Below are 19,098 nucleotides of genomic sequence, written 5' to 3'. Positions count from 1 at the left end.
CTTCAAATTATACTATAGAACCATAGTATTAGGGATACATTCTTTCTGTTAAATTCCATGGAGGGTGATTGTAATGGAATAAGTGTAAGATTGAATTTTTTTCTTTTCTTTTTTTTTAATTTAAATTAGAAACAAGCCTGCTTCACACATCAATCCCAGCTCCCTCTCCCTCCCCTCCTCTCCCACCCCCACCAACACTCCTAAATTCCCCACTCCATCCCTGCTCCCCTCCCCAGGAAGGGCCAGGCCCTCCATGGGGGATCTTCAAGGTCTGTCACACCATTGGGGCAGGGTCCAGGCCCTCCCCCATGTGTCCAGGCTGAGAGAGCAAGATTGAATATTTGAAAACTTCAGTTCCCAGACTTCTAGTGGATGTAGCCGTACAGCCTTGCATTAGCTGTGAAATGATAAAAAACCAAGTTTCATACGTAGGATTACAGGTGCAACACTGCCTGTCTGGTCCCTTTGATATTGCCGCTAGTTTTTGCTAGTGGTATAACTTGAAAGTGACTTATTTTAGATTTAAAATTTTTCTTAAAGGATAGGGGAAAACGCATACTTGCCATAATTCGAACTTTTGTTGGTATGTGGTAGAAGACAGATTCACTTTATAAAACAGTGTTGTTTATAATTCAAGTTATTTTTATTTGTTCTAGGACTGAGTCATACAGGTCTTCGTTAAAGTGATTTCCTTCTCTTTTTCTTTTCTTTGTAAATAGGGGCTGAAATTACCGTATATTTTCTTAATTACATCTTTTGAGTAGTGGGTGGTGACATGTTTGAGCTTAGTAAAACTTCCTACGAGTAAGTTCCTGTAAGCTTGAATCAAAACATTTAAACATAATAGTTATTATGTTAGTATTATTATTAAGTTAATATGTTAAAAGTTATGTTTACTTGATGTTAGTTTATAGAATCTTAAAACAGTTTTCTGAATGAAGAAATGTAAATTAGAAATCCTGTGATTTGTATGAAGCAGAGGGCACATTTTCACTGAAACTCATCTTTTAAATTTCTTAATCTTATTAGAAAGTATTGCAAAACTCATTTTTGTTTTATTTGTTATCAAACTTCCAGTGAGAATCTCTGTAAGTGGGTCAGTAACGCTGTGTATGTTGGTGTTTGATATAAATATAGCTATTTGGTGTATAAATGTTATAATGCTATAATATGTTATATATTATATAATGGATATATGATACATATATAATGTATAGCATATTCAATAATTATGTATTATGATATATTATGGCATTACAATATATAGATATATTGTAGATTATATAATATAATGGTATAATATATAATTATATAATATGATATTATAATGTTATAAATATTAGGTAAGGGTTCCACAGTCTATTCTGTTTTCTCAGTTTCAAATACAACTACTAAATTTTCAGCAGCATGAGTCAATGAAACCTTAGAAACTTACAGACTGATAGAATGAAAAGCAGTGTAGACAGTTGAAGGGGAAGGTGAGGCTGGCGTCCCTGGGACATGCTGATGAACCTGCTGGAATTGATTAATTTTTGTGTAGGCTGCAGACTGCCTTTATACCCAGACTAAATATGGTGACTGCAGCTGTCTGGTCAACTTTCTAGTAAATACCATATTAAAGTCAGAGCGAGAGTAAGAAGGAACAGCCCATAGACAACAAAGAATGAGCCACCAGAGCTCGAGAGAAGAGTGCACAATATTTCATCATTTTGTTTAAAGAAGTGTGGCTGTGATGAAGTAGTCCAGGGGTGGAGTTGGGAGGGAGCTGAGCTGTTTGCAGACTTTAGGCATTGGACACATTGAGACAGGTAGGAGAGAGAGTGGGTGTGATGTGTGGCTCAAAATTGGTAAGTTATTTTGATGACTTTCCCTTCATATAACCCTTTGTGTGACCCTTCTCTTATTTCTGACCTCTAACCTGTGAGATGTCTCCGGATTCTGTTCTTAGCCCTCGTCTCTACACCATCTCTCTCCCCTGGAGTTGGCAAAGCTGTCTGTAAAGGACCAGATGGGAAATATTTTAGGTCACATGAGCTATCCACCCCTGTCATAACTGCTCAGTGCTGTGTTTTGGCACACTGCCTTTGGTGGCCAGAGTCAGATGACTGTGGCTATGGCTCTGAGTGAACCTACTATGTGTCTTAGTGTCAGGGGTCGTGTGTAAGTCCTAGGCTGTCACCATTAGTCTCAAGTCTTGAAGATGGCATTCACACGGCTAGCTTTGCACCCTGTATTTCTCCTTTACTACAAAGCACATTACGAATGAAACAGAAATCTTGATCACCTTTGTCTGCCCAATACGCTTATCTGTTTTGATCAAGTTAATGGAATTAGCATATTCATTGCCTCAGATATTTATTATTTGTGTGTAGCAAGTACGGGGGAAGCCTCTCTAGCTGTTGGAAAGTATGTGGTCCGTTCCATTAGCTGTGGTCACTAGCTTTCTCTGGAGCCTGTGTAACTGCTGTGATGTGCCTTCAGCTGACCTTTCCACACTCCTTCCCCTGTAACCCACTTGTCCCTTCTCTTACCTTTGTCCCATGTTGAGTCATTGGCATCATATCCTTTTGGGACATATCCAGCTCAGCTTTTGAAAAGTACCCAGAATACATTTTCTTTTCTGTCCATCCCCATCCTTGTGACATCACCCATGTCAACATCATCTTCAGGTGATCAATTGCAGAGGCCTCCTAATTCTTTCCCTTTGGTATACTTAACGTACTGAGGACACATTATGCCTTTTAAATAGCTCTGTTCAAGACCAGCATTCTTTCTGTTTTACTCAAAAGAATTTTGAAAACTAAGGATACAAGGTTCTTCATGTTCGGGTGTGAGACATTGCTCTTCATTCACTGCCAACCATTCTTTTGCCTTTGATTGTTGCATTCCTGCCTAACTGGCCTACTTGATGTTTCTCATCATCTTGTCTTTGATGCTCTCCTCGGCACCTTACTCCATATGTGCCAGACCCTCTCCCTCACTTCCTGCAGGCTGCTGCTGCCATGCTGCCTGTTTGAGAGACACCTCCTGGCCGTCCAGAGTCACCAACATTCACTCTTTACTTGTCCTGACGTGTTTTATAGTGCTTACCATTCCTGCTGTAGTTTATATATATTCATCACTTCTGTCTCCCACTGGGATATGTGCCAGGAAGTTAGAATATGTATTCTTGGCACATAGAATAATGTTTGGAAAGGCACATGTGTTCTGTAAATAATTACCAAATGAATGAATGTAAGGAAATAAGATAACCAGAAATCAGAAACATGAGAATTTGAATATTAAACATTAATGGGGTTGGTAGAGAGATGCCCCATTGGTTAAAAACTCCTGTTGCTCTTGCAGAGGACCCATGCTAATTTCTCAGCTCTCAGTTCCAGGGAATCTGATGCCCTCTACTGAGCTCCACAGGCACCAGGCGTGCACATGGTATGCATCACAACACCCACACCCAGTGTCATAAAAGTAAAAGTAACACAGCTCCAAACAAACACTAATGCACGTTCTCCTTCCCATCATGCTCTTCTTCAGCTTTGCCCATACCATGTCCCATGCCCTGCAGGAGTTACCTTGTTGCCAGGGTAGGGAAAGCCTGGAAAGGGGGAGAAATGGAATAGTAATAAGTTGTTTATTTGGTAACTACTGAATGCCAGCTAGGTGCTAACTGTAAGCATTTCAAGGGCTCAGATGGGATGGACAGGGATGGATTATGGCACTCAGGAGCCAAAGAATACTGGGTGTTACAAGCTTGGATGAAAAGGTATTCTGGCACTCAGGAGCCAAGGAATACCACAGGTCACAGTAAGCGTAGCAGCTTACAACCCTGCTTCAGGAGAGAGCTTCCCCAGTGAAGTTGTTACAGTTCAGCTCCGGAGTGTAACAACTTTGCTATGGAAGGTTTCCCCAGCAAAAAGTGTTACAGCCCAGCTCCCCTCTGCTCCGCCCATGTCTTCCCTGCCCTGGGTGACAGAAGGTCTCACCCAAACCTCATTTAAGAGATTTATTGGGAGGGAAGAATCCAGGAGAGTGACTGCCCTGTGCTAGGGTGGCAGAGGACAGCCTGGCAGCCTTAACAATCACAAGCTGATTTATATCGGGCTTCTTAGGGGGTGGAGTTTTTATAGGGTGGGGGTTGGTTAGATTTCAGTCCTGAGCTTAGGATGGCTAGATCTCCTGCACAGGCATTGGTTAGTTTTCTGCATGGGTTTCCGGTCAGATTTGGCTCTGGTTTCAGGGCTGAAGTGCGTTTCTTTCTCTGGCTCTGATTCCAGGGGCAAAGTGTGTTTCTTTGGCACTGGTTTCAGGGTCTGATGGAGGAAGTCGGTCTGTGTATATGTCAGTAAAGAACTGTTGGCCAATAGGGAAGCAAGATAGGTGGGACTAGGAGTCTAGGAGGATTCTGGGAAATGTAGTGAAGAGAGTTGTTGCCATGTGATCTCCCAGGAGCAAAGGGCACTCAGCAGTGCATCCTCAAAAAGATAAGTCCTTATAAAATATATATTAGTAATTATGTGTTAATAATCAAGTCAGACCTAGCCGATAGAAAACCAAACAAACTGCCAACAGCTTCATAATTAATTTAGTGTCTTGTGTGTTATTTGGGGGCTAAAACGCCAATGGGACACGGGCAGGAATCCCACTACAAGGGTCAGGGTGCATTTCTTTGGTTCTGGTTGCAGGGCCAAAGTGTGTTTCTTTGGCTCTGCTCAGGTTTGTTTCTTTGGCTGGCCCCTTTTCCCTACACTAGCTACCTTTTGCATGCAGGGAATTCAATAGAAATGTAACAAAACAGACAAAACTAAGAGCCAACAAGAACCCTTTCCCTCAGAATTTAACCTAGTGCTACTGGCTCATGAGCTGGGGTAGGAGGCGGGAGTAAAAGTTTAATAAAATAGCATCATTGTTACGTTGTCAACCTCTACTTTTATTGAACTGGAGTTAGAACTTACTGTCTGCTGTTTAGCCAGGTGTTTTGTGATAATTTTATTAATCGTTTATTTTAGCCTTTTGTCCCCGCATCTTGCCAGCTCCAGATGGACCTTTCTTCCTATGGGTTGCAGGTGGAAACTGTGGAATATACTGTTAATTTTCTTCTAAGGAAATTGATGTTAGGGTAGTCTAATTCACTTAGTAATGAGAGTGTTAGTCTACCTTAGCTGGTTTCTGCACCGGGTATTTGAAGTCAAGCACAATATTGAATTACATGATTTCAACAACCAAGTATGGGTAGTTGGCATATATTTCTCTCTTCAGGCTGGACCACGTTTTAAAAGTTGAATTAAAATGCTGAGGTGTAAAGTTAGCATTGCTAAAAGCATAAAAGTTGCCGCAAAAGCCGCATATGCATAGCTGTAATTCTGTTGCTTTTTCCTTTACAGAGAATGTAGCTGGTCACTACATTTCCCCTTTCCATGATATTCCTCTGAAGGCGGATTCTACAAAGGTATTGGTTTTACTTGTCTTGGAATTGAAAAGCTTCTTGTACATGATAGTATGAAAATGATACTTCACTACTGGCCTGAAAATCTTATATAGAAATGCCTTGAAAGTAAAGATTCGGTTGGCAGGCAGGAGAAGAAACCGAGGAGCTGGAACAGGACTGTGAGCCTCCTTTGTGGATTAAAATTTGTGGGCAGCCAGGAAAAGGGGTATTTGTGGTCTGTGAAGTTTAGGCTTTGGTAGGAACTAAAGAGATTCAAGGGCAGTAATGTGGGAAATTACCTGTTTTGAATCATAACATAGTTAACATTTGCGGGTGACTTCTGCGTGCTAGCCACCATGTGAATGTGTTATTTTCTTTAACCCATGCTAAATTGCCATAAGCTGCCCAAGGGCCGTGGGCTTTCTCACCACAGAACTCTTACCCATTACCACACTGTGAAGCAGAAACGGAAAGCTGGAAAAGCCTAGTGTTTCATTAGCTTTTCTCTTGAAAACCATTGACAGTCGGAAGGACTTTGTAGGGAGAGCTGAGGGAGCCTGAAGGCTGGGTACATGAAGGCAAGTGCTCAGTGCTCACCATGTGTTACTGTAATCCTGATGGCAGCTACTGTTACTCGCTTGCTTCTTGATGAGGTCCCATACCTTGCTCTTGGTCCCACATGTAGACCGTTGTGAAATGGGCTTCAGTTTAGATGTAGTGCTTATTAGCCTGTTACTTCAATATTCTGACGTACAGGGTGTTGTGAACTATCACATGCCTCTTGTCTGCCCATCACCTTCCTTTTGGCCAAAGGTGTGTGTGCAATGGTTTATCCACTCGGTGAATAATCGTCGCGCACTTAGTATCCACCACGTTTCTGTTTGCGGCACTGAGTGTGCAGCTCACCCTCAGTGGGAGGAAACGTACGGCTGTGGGAGAGATCAGTCAGATGGTGTTTATTACCGTAAAGCCGAATGGAGGAAGAAGCACTGACTATTTATGTAGTGTCCTCTATGGGGTTCGCCATAGCAAACGCGTAAACTGCATAACAGCAATGATGCCAAAGCTTCAGTTTATTTATTTTTTTTAATTTCGAAGTGGGTAGGGGTGTGTATCAAAGATAGACACACATCTGTGGGTGCAGCACTCTGCCTGTGGAATTTGAGGAGAAGGCAGGACAATTATAAGACAGAAGACCAGTGAATTCTAGAAGTGAAGGTGTGTGTGTGTGTGTGTGTGTGTGTGTGTGTGTGTGTGCGCCTGCACATGCTGAGGTGCACAGCATGTATATAAACTGGTTTCCCCGCCTTTGGAGCCAGTCATGATTGGAATTTTTGCACCTTGTGTCTTGGGATGTAAAGTTTTGAGAACAAGAAGAATGTTCCAGGACACTGTGACTTGGAATCATCACTTTCTGTTTAGTTTGTTTCTCCGCAGTCATTTCGGTGTGGAAGTGTTACATAGACCCGGTGAACATTTGTGAATGGCCCGGCCTTTCTTCCCACCCCACCGCGTAGTCGAGCTTAATTTAGGGATGCGCAGTGGAGGCAGAATAATCACACCTTGATAGGATTCACAGGCAGGAGGTGTAGCCAAGCACTTTCACAGCTTGTTAGTCAAGCTCCCGGGAGTTTCATTTCAAAAATGAAATGACTGTTTGAGACGCAGTCACTGGAACCTGCTGGTGTCTCTCTGCACACTTGGCGGCAGACGCTCTGCTTGCGTCAGTCAGGCAGACTTGGGAAGTTAGTGACGTGAAAGGGCTTTGGACTGTCTGATACTTAACTTTTACAGCACTTTGATCCCCTGTTCATTTGACACTGGGGATGCTAGGGACAGACATTACTGGCAGATTGTCTGCTGAGTCTGATTTCTAGGCAGCAGCTAATAAAACTCATGTGCAGTAGACGTGTTTTTTTTTTTTGGTTTTTTTTTTGCTATGCTGTGCACCCTGCATTCTTCTGTGAGACATTTGTTCCAATCACAATTACCATCTTTGCTCTTACAGGAAAATGGCATTCCCAGAAAGAAAGCACGAAATGATGAATTTAAGGTACCTTTTGAAGTTTCCATCGTTTGAATCCTTTAAAATGTTCTGCGGTCTGTGTGTGTGTGTGTTTGTGTGCATGCAGGTAGGTACTCATGGAGGCCAGAAAAGGGTGCCTGATCCCGTTCAGCTGGCATTACAGATGGTTGTGAGCCATCTGGCTTCAGTGCTAGGGACCCCATTTGGGTCCTCTGGAAGAGCAGCAAGCTCTTTTAACCAAAGGACCATTTCTCCAGTCTCATGAGTCCCTTATACTGTCTGTTAATGACCTTGGTGATAGTTTGCATTTTTAAACTGCTTCTGATTTTCCCCTGCAAGCTTTCCTGTAGATTTCGGTGTTTGTCTCATGTGTTTTAGCAAGCACAGTTGCAGTGCAATAAAGAACCACTGTTCTGTATGGGAGCTGGCATGCAGGCATGCAGGCACGCGAGGCTTTGTAGTTCCCAGAGATCTGGCATTTTAGTCATCTGAAGTGGTCTTTGTCTTTTCAGTGGGGAAAATATATTCCAAGTTCTGAGTGCCAGTTTAAAATTTAGTTCTTTGAGCCAGGCAGTGGTGGGGCGCACCTTTAATCCCAGCACTTGGGAGGCAGAGGCACACGGATCTCTGTGAGTTCGAGACAAGCCTGGTCTACAGAGCAAGTTCCAGGACAGCCTCCAAAACAATACAGAGAAACCCTGTCTCAAACAACAAAAACAAACAAAAAGAATTAATTCTTGTAACACATTATAGGTTGGGCACTGATTTGTATTTATCTATTACCTTATTTTTCCCCCCAAGGGGAAAAATGAAAAGAAAAGGACTAAAGGATGGGGTTAGGTTTCCCTGCCATATTTCTGATTTGAATATATATCTTTGATTTTCTGATAAATGCTGGTAGGCAGTTGTTGGCCTATTACTCACGCTAACCTTAGGAACACGAGAGCGGTCCTAGCTTTGATGAATCACACTCAGAGCACACTGTAGCTGGAGAGAAGAAGGGCGTGGTAGCATGAGCCCCGGGCCATCCAGTGCAAATGGTGACTGAGAGTGTGGCTTGCAGGCTCACGTTTCAAACCTGCACCTCACCTGTTGCGCTTTTGGCCCAACAGATAGATCTGTGCAAGTGGCCTCGGTGGGTGTCTTTGCACAGCCGTTAACTAGCACAGTCCCCTCTGTCATCACCTTGTGTTCATCCATCTGCGTTCACCCTTTTGTAGCCAGGCTTTCAAAGTTGAATACATTGTGTAAACAGCTGCCAGATAGTTAGGTTCCCGATGCTTTGCTGTGGAGTATCTTGAAGTTGGGCACATCTCCAAAGCTACAATGTTTTAGTGTTAGATTCAGTACATACACAAATTACTGTCAGTGAACTACAAATGTTTCTAAATCATCAGCTAACTCTGCAGACTGGTCGTGGGCCTGGGGTATGCTGTTTTAAACTATTGCTTCCCCTTGACCATGATTCATTATTGACATTAAGCTTAATTGCCTTACCTAATTTTGTAAGCCACCTTTAAATGTTAAGACTTTCTCTTTGTGAGGCAAGTTGTGGGCATTGTTTTTACCCACACTAACCTAGTGTCTCCTTCAAGCTAAGCAGTTTACAAAGTATAAAAGTGAGAAAAAGAAGCCATGGCCCTTTTGTAATGTTAAGGAATCTGAAGTCACTAACCTTGTTTTAGAAAGGCAAGTCTAACTCCTTGTAAACTTTCTAACTGCCTATAGTGATATCTTTGATTTTATATTATGATTAAAGCATGGATACAAATGTTCTTTTAATCATTTTCAACTGCCTAATTCTCTGTATGTGCTCCTTTAAATTGCATATCGATATTCTAACCACATTGCCATGAGTAGAGCAGAAGGGGTCATAGTATTTTAGTTGGAAAATAATAATCAAAACTCATTTTCTGCCAGGTGTGGTGGTGCATGTCCTTAATCCTAGTACTCACGTGGCAGAGGCAGGTAGATCTCTGTTTAAGGCTAGCCTGGATGCCATTTCTAGGCTAGCCAGAGCTACCTGGTAAGACTCTGCCTCAGAACAAATAAATGAAAGAGAACAAGTCTCCTTGCTCCCAGTATTGCCACTGCTCTGAAAAGTGCTTCCAGATGTTCAGTGCCCTTTGATGCTGTGCAGCGGTGGTCAGATGCGTGGTGCCTCTGAGTGTTAGGTGGCCTCTTTCACTGTGAGAAGGGTTTCAGAGCATGGATGGATATAGAAGGCAGGCACTAAACGTTGTGTGTGGGGGGTTAAAACCTTTTGCTATTGTTTTATTAGAGGCTCTACTTATTTTTATTTTAGCATACAGTCCTCCAGTGGAAAAAAGTAAAATAGAAGGTGAATAAAAATGTTAATGCTTTAACTTTTTTTTTAACTGCAGAATTTGTTTAATATGGTTGTGGAAATACCTCGGTGGACAAATGCCAAGATGGAGGTACAGATATATTCTATTAACATAAAATTGAAATGCTAACTTAATCGTATAAAAGCATCTTTTCTATCTACTTGGCATATTTGGAGGAGGGATGCCAGACTTCTTTATGTAGGAGATAATTTAAAACACTCTTGTGAGAGTAGACCTTAATTTCAAGAAGGAAATGGTTTGAACTGCATATTCACTTTGAAGAGTGTTTCCCCGTTTTTTTTTTTTTTTTTTTTTTTTTTAGGCACGCATTTATGTAATTTTCTCTGCCCTTTCCCTGACACGATGGCGAGCACTTTCAAGTTTCATTCAGGCTCTGCTCTGTATTTAGTTCAGACACAAGCAAAGCACTTTGTCTGGTGCTGACAGCAGTTTCGGTTTCTGGGGACTTAGTCCTTTAGAGTTTCACGTTGCCTGGGAACAGTGCCTTCTCCCGAATCTATGGATGTTATCTAAGAGCACCTAATGTAGCCCTTGCTAAATCTTTTTAAAAAACTGTTTGTGAATCTCTTCCATGGAGCACAGAGCTGTCAAGCATCCCTCTTCTGCTCATCATTGTCTGCGCTCTTCCTTCCATCAGATGAGTCCTTCGCAGTTTGAAGTGGGTTCTCAAGTGCGGTGCTTTGTTTCTTTACTTCATTGTCTTGTTTGTTTATCTTATATCAGATGTTTTTGTCCTTTTTCAATACTAATATGAATATGTTTGATAGAAAAATAGCTTTAAAATAAAGTCACCTGGCAAGGATAGCTTGGATTGAAAAATTACTGTAAATGAGCAATATATATTTATAAAATACAAATGTGATTTATGACTATGACATACAAATTAGATCAAGTTGATCAACATACAATCAGAAATATTTTTCTCTGGTGAGGTCACTTTAAAGTCTTACCTTCTTAGCAATTTTGATATGTGTGCTATCCTGGTAACTGTGTTCACCGCCCTGTACAACAACACTCAAAACACAACAAAATATTCCTGTCTAAAATATTTATACTCTTTGACTGTCGTCACCATTTTGTTCTGCTTTTTCAAATTGAAATTTGTTATTTTAATTCTATTTAATTATTAACTATAACATAGAAACATAAACATGATGGTGTGTTGCACTTAAGTGGATACATAATGTTTGAATAGTGTTAAGCGCATCTGTCTGTAAACATATAACTTGCACAGTGAATGCTTTCTGGGTCCCTTCTACTCTTTGAAGTACGTACACCCTTTTGTCTTCAGCTGTCCTCACGGTGTGCAGATGCACCAGCGCCTCTCCCCGCCTCCTGCTCTTTCGAGCTGCTGTTTGGCTCTCAAGCTCTCAGATGTCAACCTTGGAGCCTGTTTTCCTTGCCCTGTTTCCATCCCTTGGCTGTTGTGAAAGTGAGGTGCCATCAGATGTCAAGTTAGCATACTGACATCCTCTCCTTTGGCTATAGAGTTGGTTGTTCTGTCAGTTCTGTTTTCTGTTTCTCAGGTAACTTTTGTGGTGTTTTCCTTGATGGCTGTATTAATTTCTGTTCCTTTAACAGTGTACCAGGCTATCCCCTCAACAGTGTACAAGGCTATCCCCTTAACAGTGGACAAGGCCATCCCCTCAACAGTGGACAAGGCTATCCTCCCTCAACAGTGTACAAGGCTATCCCCTCAACAGTGTACAAGGCCATCCCCTCAACAGTGTACAAGGCCATCCCCTCAACAGTGTACAAGGCTATCCTCCCTCAACAGTGTACTAGGCTATCCTCCTCAACAGTGTACAAGGCCATCCTCCCTCAACAGTGTACAAGACTATCCCCTCAACAGTGTACAAGGCCATCCTCCTTCAACAGTGTACAAGGCTATCCCCTCAACAGTGGACAAGGCTATCCCCTCAACAGTGGACAAGGCTATCCCCTCAACAGTGTACAAGGCTATCCTCCCTCAACAGTGTACAAGGCCATCCTCCCTCAACAGTGTACAAGGCTATCCCCTCAACAGTGTAGAAGGCTATCCTCCCTCAACAGTGGACAAGACTATCCCCTCAACAGTGTACAAGGTTTTCCCCTCAACAGTGGACAAGGCTATCCCCTCAACAGTGGACAAGGCTATCCCCTCAACAGTGGACAAGGCTATCCCCTCAACAGTGTACAAGGCTATCCTCCCTCAACAGTGTACAAGGCTATCCTCCTCAACAGTGTACAAGGCCATCCTCCCTCAACAGTGTACAAGGCCATCCTCAACAGTGTACAAGGCTATCCTCCCTCAACAGTGTACAAGGCTATCCCCTCAACAGTGTACAAGGTTATCCCCTTAAAAGTGGACAAGGCTATCCACTCAACAGTGTACAAGGCTATCCCCTCAACAGTGGACAAGGCTATCCCCTCAACAGTGGACAAGGCCATCCTCCTTCAACAGTGTACAAGGCTATCCCCTCAACAGTGTACAAGGCTATCCTCCCTCAACAGTGGACAAGGCTATCCCCTCAACAGTGTACAAGGCTATCCTCCCTCAACAGTGTACAAGGCTATCCTCCCTCAACAGTGTACAAGGCTATCCCCTCAACAGTGTACAAGGCCATCCTCCCTCAACAGTGTACAAGGCTATCCTCCCTCAACAGTGGACAAGGCCATCCTCCCTCAACAGTGGACAAGGCTATCCCCTCAACAGTGTACAAGGTTATCCCCTCAACAGTGGACAAGGCTATCCCCTCAACAGTGTACAAGGCCATCCTCCTTCAACAGTGGACAAGGCTATCCTCTCAACAGTGTACAAGGCCATCCACCCTCAACAGTGTACAAGGCTATCCCCTCAACAGTGTACAAGGCTATCCTCCCTCAACAGTGGACAAGGCTATCCCCTCAACAGTGTACAAGGCCATCCTCCCTCAACAGTGTACAAGGCTATCCCCTCAACAGTGTAGAAGGCTATCCTCCCTCAACAGTGGACAAGACTATCCCCTCAACAGTGTACAAGGTTTTCCCCTCAACAGTGGACAAGGCTATCCCCTCAACAGTGGACAAGGCTATCCCCTCAACAGTGGACAAGGCTATCCCCTCAACAGTGTACAAGGCTATCCTCCCTCAACAGTGTACAAGGCTATCCTCCTCAACAGTGTACAAGGCCATCCTCCCTCAACAGTGTACAAGGCCATCCTCAACAGTGTACAAGGCTATCCTCCCTCAACAGTGTACAAGGCTATCCCCTCAACAGTGTACAAGGTTATCCCCTTAAAAGTGGACAAGGCTATCCACTCAACAGTGTACAAGGCTATCCCCTCAACAGTGGACAAGGCTATCCCCTCAACAGTGGACAAGGCCATCCTCCTTCAACAGTGTACAAGGCTATCCCCTCAACAGTGTACAAGGCTATCCTCCCTCAACAGTGGACAAGGCTATCCCCTCAACAGTGTACAAGGCTATCCTCCCTCAACAGTGTACAAGGCTATCCTCCCTCAACAGTGTACAAGGCTATCCCCTCAACAGTGTACAAGGCCATCCTCCCTCAACAGTGTACAAGGCTATCCTCCCTCAACAGTGTACAAGGCCATCCTCCCTCAACAGTGGACAAGGCTATCCCCTCAACAGTGTACAAGGTTATCCCCTCAACAGTGGACAAGGCTATCCCCTCAACAGTGTACAAGGCCATCCTCCTTCAACAGTGGACAAGGCTATCCTCTCAACAGTGTACAAGGCCATCCACCCTCAACAGTGTACAAGGCTATCCCCTCAACAGTGTACAAGGCCATCCCCTCAACAGTGTACAAGGCTATCCTCCCTCAACAGTGTACAAGGCTATCCCCTCAACAGTGTGCAATGCTATCCCCTCAACAGTGTACAAGGCCATCCCCTCAACAGTGGACAAGGCCATCCTCCCTCAACAGTGGACAAGGCTATCCTCCCTCAACAGTGGACAAGGCTATCCTCTCAACAGTGGACAAGGCTATCCCCTCAACAGTGGACAAGGCTATCCCCTCAACAGTGGACAAGGCTATCCTCCCTCAACAGTGGACAAGGCTATCCCCTCAACAGTGTACAAGGCTATCCTCCCTCAACAGTGTACAAGGCTATCCTCCTTCAACAGTGGACAAGGCTATCCTCCATCAGCAGTATAGGCTTTCCTTCCCTGCATCTTTACTAGCACTTAGTGTCTGTAGTCTTTTTGATTATAGTCTTTCTTACTAGAGTGAGGTGAACCTGCATTGTGGTATTGTTATTAAACATTTGTGTGTGTGTAAATAGGTGGACAACCTTTGGGAGTTGGTTCTTTCCCTCCATTGTGTGATGTACCTGGTACTCCAAATGTAGGCTTTGACATCAAATGCCTTTGCTGTCTGAGCCATCTTGCTGGTCTCCTCATTATTGTTTTGACTGGAATATTCCTGTTAGATATAGTGACTATTTTTTTTTCTCATTCTTGTTGACCATTTGCATATCTTCTTGAGAAATAAGTCTACTGCCCCCATTTTATAATTATACTTTTTGTTTATTTGCTTTGTTTTTCTGGTTAGCTATTTAGTTTCTTGCATATTTTGGCTTTTAAACTCTTGTCATATGTATGATTTGAAATGTATTTTCTCCCATGATGTATATTGTAGATTTTTTAAAAACTCTTTGGTGGGGGTGGGGAGTGGGGAGGTGGGGAGGTGGGAGGGTGCCACCCATTCCTAAATAATCCCCCAGAGACTTATTCTTTCTTATGACTGCCCGGCCTTAGCTTGGCTTATTTCTAGCCAGCTTTTCTTAATAACCAGGTCATCCTTCTGTCTGTAGGGTTTTATATTTCTCCATTCTGTATACCTTTCTTTCCTTCTTATTCTGCTGCTTGCTGTGTAGCTGCCCCTGATGTCCTCCTCTCCTTCTTTTCCCACCCCTCCCTCTTCTCTTTTTCTCCTCCTATTTATTTTTTCTGCCTGGCATCTCCGCCTGTCCCTCTCCTGCCTAGATAGTGGCCATTCAGCTCTTTATTAGACCACTCAGGGGTAGACAGGTAAAGCATCAGAGTGAAGCAAATGCATCATAAAGAATGCCACACATGTTTGCATCATTAAACAAACATCCCACAGCTTAAACAATATGCACTAGTATATTGTGTCCTTATTCTGTTGGTTGTTTCCCTTGCTGTGCCGAAGCTTTTCAATTTGATGTAATTCCATTTGTCTATTTTTACTTTAATTGCCTGTGGTTTTGTGGTCCAATCCCAGAAGTTGTTGTCCACACCAGTTTGTCCTTTCCTTCTGTTTTCTCATTGGGCAGTTTCCGCCTTACATTTCAAGAATCCGTCTTCAGTTGGTTCTTCCACGCATGCTTAGGCTATTTTCCCACTGTAGCTTCTTCAGGAGTGTGGTCTTTTCCTGTCGTGTGTTGCCAGCACCTCTGCTGAAACCTTCTGTATTCGCTCTCACCTGTCTGTTTCGGAATTTGACTTTGTTGTGTGGTTGGGAATTGATAGTGATATTTTTTCTCTTTGCTCATAATTGCCATAGCATTTTAGGATGCGTGTGTCTGTGTATTTCCATGGAAACTTCAAGGTTTGCTCTTTCTATCTCTGTTCTTTTTAAATGAACTTTGGAACTTTGCTGTGGGTTGCAGTGATCCTGAATCATCTCCTTCAATCCAATGCTGGACATCTTTCCTTTTGTGTCTCCTTTGATGTTTTTCAGTAGGAACAAATATTCCTTTTCCTCCCTTAAATTTATTCCCAAGTGCTCTGAGTTTTACTGCTGTTTTGCTGTAAATAGGATAGTCTCTTGATTTCTGCTTTGAACAGTTCATTGGTAGCATACAGAAATCCTGGGGTGGGGATTGTGTGTTGATTTTATATCCTACAAATTTACCACAGTCATTTAGTAATCGCTCTCTCTCTCTCTCTCTCTCTCTCTCTCTGTGTGTGTGTGTGTGTGTGTGTGTAACCTTAAGTGCTTTCTACATATGTATTTGTGTTGTCAGTAATCAGTGATAACTTTAGTCCTTCTTTTCCTGTTTAGATGCATGTGTGAGCCTGTCTGTGTGTGTGTGTGTGTGTCTTTGGGTGTCTGTGTGCAGGAGCTACAGAGGCCCTAGAGGGTGTTGGGTGTGCCTCTCTATCATTCTTTGCTTGTTCTGCCAGGTAGCATCTCTTCCAGAACATAAAGTTTGTGTGTCCTCTACACTGGGAGTCAGTGAACCCCAGTGGTCCTACCTCCACCACACTCAGACCTGGGTTCTCAGTGTTTGCAGAGATACCTGGCTTGTTACATGGGTTGGTATCTGAATTCTGTGGTTCATATGATTGCAGAGCGAGCGCCCTTAACCTTGAGGCCATCTCTAGATGCTCACCATATAGATAAACACCTTTGAGTTAGCTATAGTATCATAAGACTGTTGGCAGTAAAAGCCCCAAGAATAGCAACAACAATAACAAAAATATTGATTAACTTTTACTCCCCTGCTTTCCATTCATCTTACTGTTTTCATTGGAAATAATGCAGTGTACAAAAAAATTTGAGCCTAAATATATAATCCAGTGTCTTCTTTCCAGGTGTGTTTTTTTACGTGGTATATGTTAACTGCTAATAAGAATTGATGTAATTCACCCTAAATCACCTTTGATTATTAAGTTGGGATGTGAGTATTTGGACGTATTATGGTAGATTTAAAATCTGTTCTTTGTATACAAGCCTAATCATTGCATTCCTCTCCCTGCCTTCCCTTGTGTTCTGCCTAGATTGCTACTGAGGAGCCACTGAACCCCATTAAGCAAGATGCAAAGAATGGAAAGCCACGCTATATACCAAATATCTTCCCTCACAAGGGCTATATATGGAATTACGGGGCCCTCCCTCAGGTAACATCCCTGTTACAATGGTAAACTTTTATGTCTTCTCAAGAAATCACTGTAAGTCTTATGAGCTCCCTGAATTTAGATTAGTTCCTAGAACATACCAGTTTCAGAGATTTGTGACTTTCAAATTTTTAACGTGGCATTCAACTGTACCAGTCAACTTTACTTCAAACCATATGTAGTCATCACTCCGGTTCTTGGAGTCGGGCATGTAGAAGATTGACAGTTGACGTTTCAGCACATCTCTTTTTGTAGGCTTAGCTGTTGTCAATGAAAAATTCTGAGCAAATCTCTATCTAGCCATTCCTTTCACGTGCTCTCGTTTGCATTTCTGTATGTCAGGATGCATTTTTTAAAAAATAAATCTAACAGATGAATTGAGTTACATCACTGATGGAACTCTGTGCTTTAAGTCTGGGATCCAGACTGGAAGACAAGGAGGTCAAGGCACGTGTGATGGCATCCTCACTCCTGATGCGGAACCATGTTGCTCTCTTGCCCCTTCACTTACCCCTCAGTTTCCTCACCATCCGAAGCAGCAGCTCTTGCTGATTACTTAGTGGTCAAAACTCAGTCTGTCTGCTCCAAAGTCTGGGCTTTGGAGACGTAGAGGAGCATTTTCCCTTTATGATCATAAGCCCCATTCAATCATCAGCTGTGTGGCAATTTAATGTTTGTACTTTTATGTATTTTTAATTACATGAAAATTTACATGGGGGACCGCGTAGGAAAAGGACAGCTGAAAAAAACAGATGTCAGGTTAGATAAACACTCACATGCAAAGAAAGGAAAATTGTTCTTCGTAGATCCCGTTTCCCTTTGATGAAGCTGGCCACCCACTTGGATGCAACAGGGAAAGGTTAAAAACAGGTCCATTGGGCTTAGGGGATTATGGGAGAGGGGCTGCGTGGGTGAAAGAGGGCCAAAGGAGCTAGCTAGTTACGGGCAAAAGCAGAGACAGGCCACGTGGAGCAGTTCGGGACTACACTAATGTTCATTTCTTGAGCTGCTTCTTGAGGGTGATATGCTAAGAGACAAGGGTATGAAAACTGGGAAGTGGACATGAGGTCCCACCTAGTGATGAGTGACTGAGTGGGTAGGCTGGAGAGCCTGGCCGTCACGCCAGTACCGTGACCTTGAGATGGTCTGCAGAGCAGAGAGCGTGCGCACGTGCCGCACGTGGCTGTGCCGCGTGCTGCATGAGACAGCTTCATTAGACTAGTGTGTGATGGACAGCACCCTGGATCAGTAGCCGTTATTTTATCTTGATGATTAGCCCTCGGGGCAGTGGTCATCAGCCCTCCTAATGCTGCGGTGAGCCCCAACCATAAAATTATTTTCATTGCTACTTTATAACTGTAGCTTTGCTACCGTTATGAACTGTAGTCTAAATATTTTTGGAGATAAGAGATTTGTCAAGGGGATGCTCAGCCCTCAGGTCGAGGACCACTGTATTAGAGCAATTGACAAGGAAGTCACTGGTTAAATGTAGCACAGTTAGCGCTGCTAACTCGGACTGATTCTATTCTTTTATTAAAAGTAGTAATAAAGCAAATCTGGGCATGGTAGCCCATACCTGTAACTTCAGCACTTCGGAGGCTGAGGAAAGAGGCTTATTGAAGCCGGCCTAGGTTATATATAGTAAGGCCTGGTCTCAACTCTACACACCACTCACCCCAGCCCTGCTAAAATTAGCAAGCGAACCAAACACAGCAGATCTACTGATGAGAAGAGGAGAGGGTGTGACTGATGACTGAAACCGGGAGGCCCTTCTGTGGTTCTGTTTAAAGAACAGGTGTGTTTTTGTGCTGCTATGGGTGTGTGTGAACTCTCAGGGTGTTCTTACCTGCCCGGGTCTAGTCTGTGAGATACAGTTGTTCTTTCTGTGGAGGGTACCTTTGAGACAGAGTTCCTCTCTGTAGTCCTGGCTGTCCTGAAACTCACTCTGTAGACCAAGCTGGCCTTAAACTCAGAGGTCCAATAGCCTCTGCCTCCAAATTCTGGGATTAAAGGCATGTCCTTTCTTAATTCAAGTGAATTAAACTGGGGCCATGTCTTAATTTACTGTGTACTGTGCATTCTCCATTACGTAATTTTCATACTCCAATCGACACTTAAAATGATGTTTTAGAAACAAAGATCTGGCTAGCACTTGGGAGGCAGAGGCAGGGGGAACCTCTGTAAATTTGAGGCTAGCCTGATCTACAATACAGACTTGTAGGACAGCCATCTCTATGACAACGAAGTCTGGTAATGTTTCCTCATACAGGAACCTTGGAGTGGTTTTGTATTGATAGGAGACTAAAGTCTGAAGCGCTTGGCCTGCTCTTTGCCCTGTAAGACTCCCTGGAAGGCCCCACCTTCCCCACTCTGTCCCTGAGGTTGTCTGCTGTTCTGATCTCTGGCCTCCACAGGCCTCTTCACTCGGCAGACA

The 19,098-nt window shown here is 43.3% G+C and overlaps 1 protein-coding gene across 3 annotated transcripts in view; it reads left to right on the top strand.

Moving 5' to 3' along the window:
• Nucleotides 1–19,098, top strand: part of Ppa2 (inorganic pyrophosphatase 2) — an 84,075-nt gene that overhangs the window by 17,074 nt on the left and 47,903 nt on the right. For all 3 annotated transcript variants that reach the window (XM_013121932.3, XM_013121933.3, XM_040751764.1), the window contains 4 exons: nt 5,379–5,443; nt 7,431–7,475; nt 9,833–9,886; nt 16,548–16,667. In XM_013121932.3, coding sequence (XP_012977386.1) covers nt 5,379–5,443; nt 7,431–7,475; nt 9,833–9,886; nt 16,548–16,667 — 284 coding nt within the window. The remainder of the gene's footprint in view (nt 1–5,378; nt 5,444–7,430; nt 7,476–9,832; nt 9,887–16,547; nt 16,668–19,098) is intronic.

The sequence above is a fragment of the Mesocricetus auratus genome, unplaced genomic scaffold (assembly GCF_017639785.1).
Source record: "Mesocricetus auratus isolate SY011 unplaced genomic scaffold, BCM_Maur_2.0 Super-Scaffold_100009, whole genome shotgun sequence".
NCBI lineage: Eukaryota > Metazoa > Chordata > Mammalia > Rodentia > Cricetidae > Mesocricetus > Mesocricetus auratus.
Note: the sequence above shows the minus strand (reverse complement) of the source record. Positions and strands in the feature narration are given on the sequence as shown.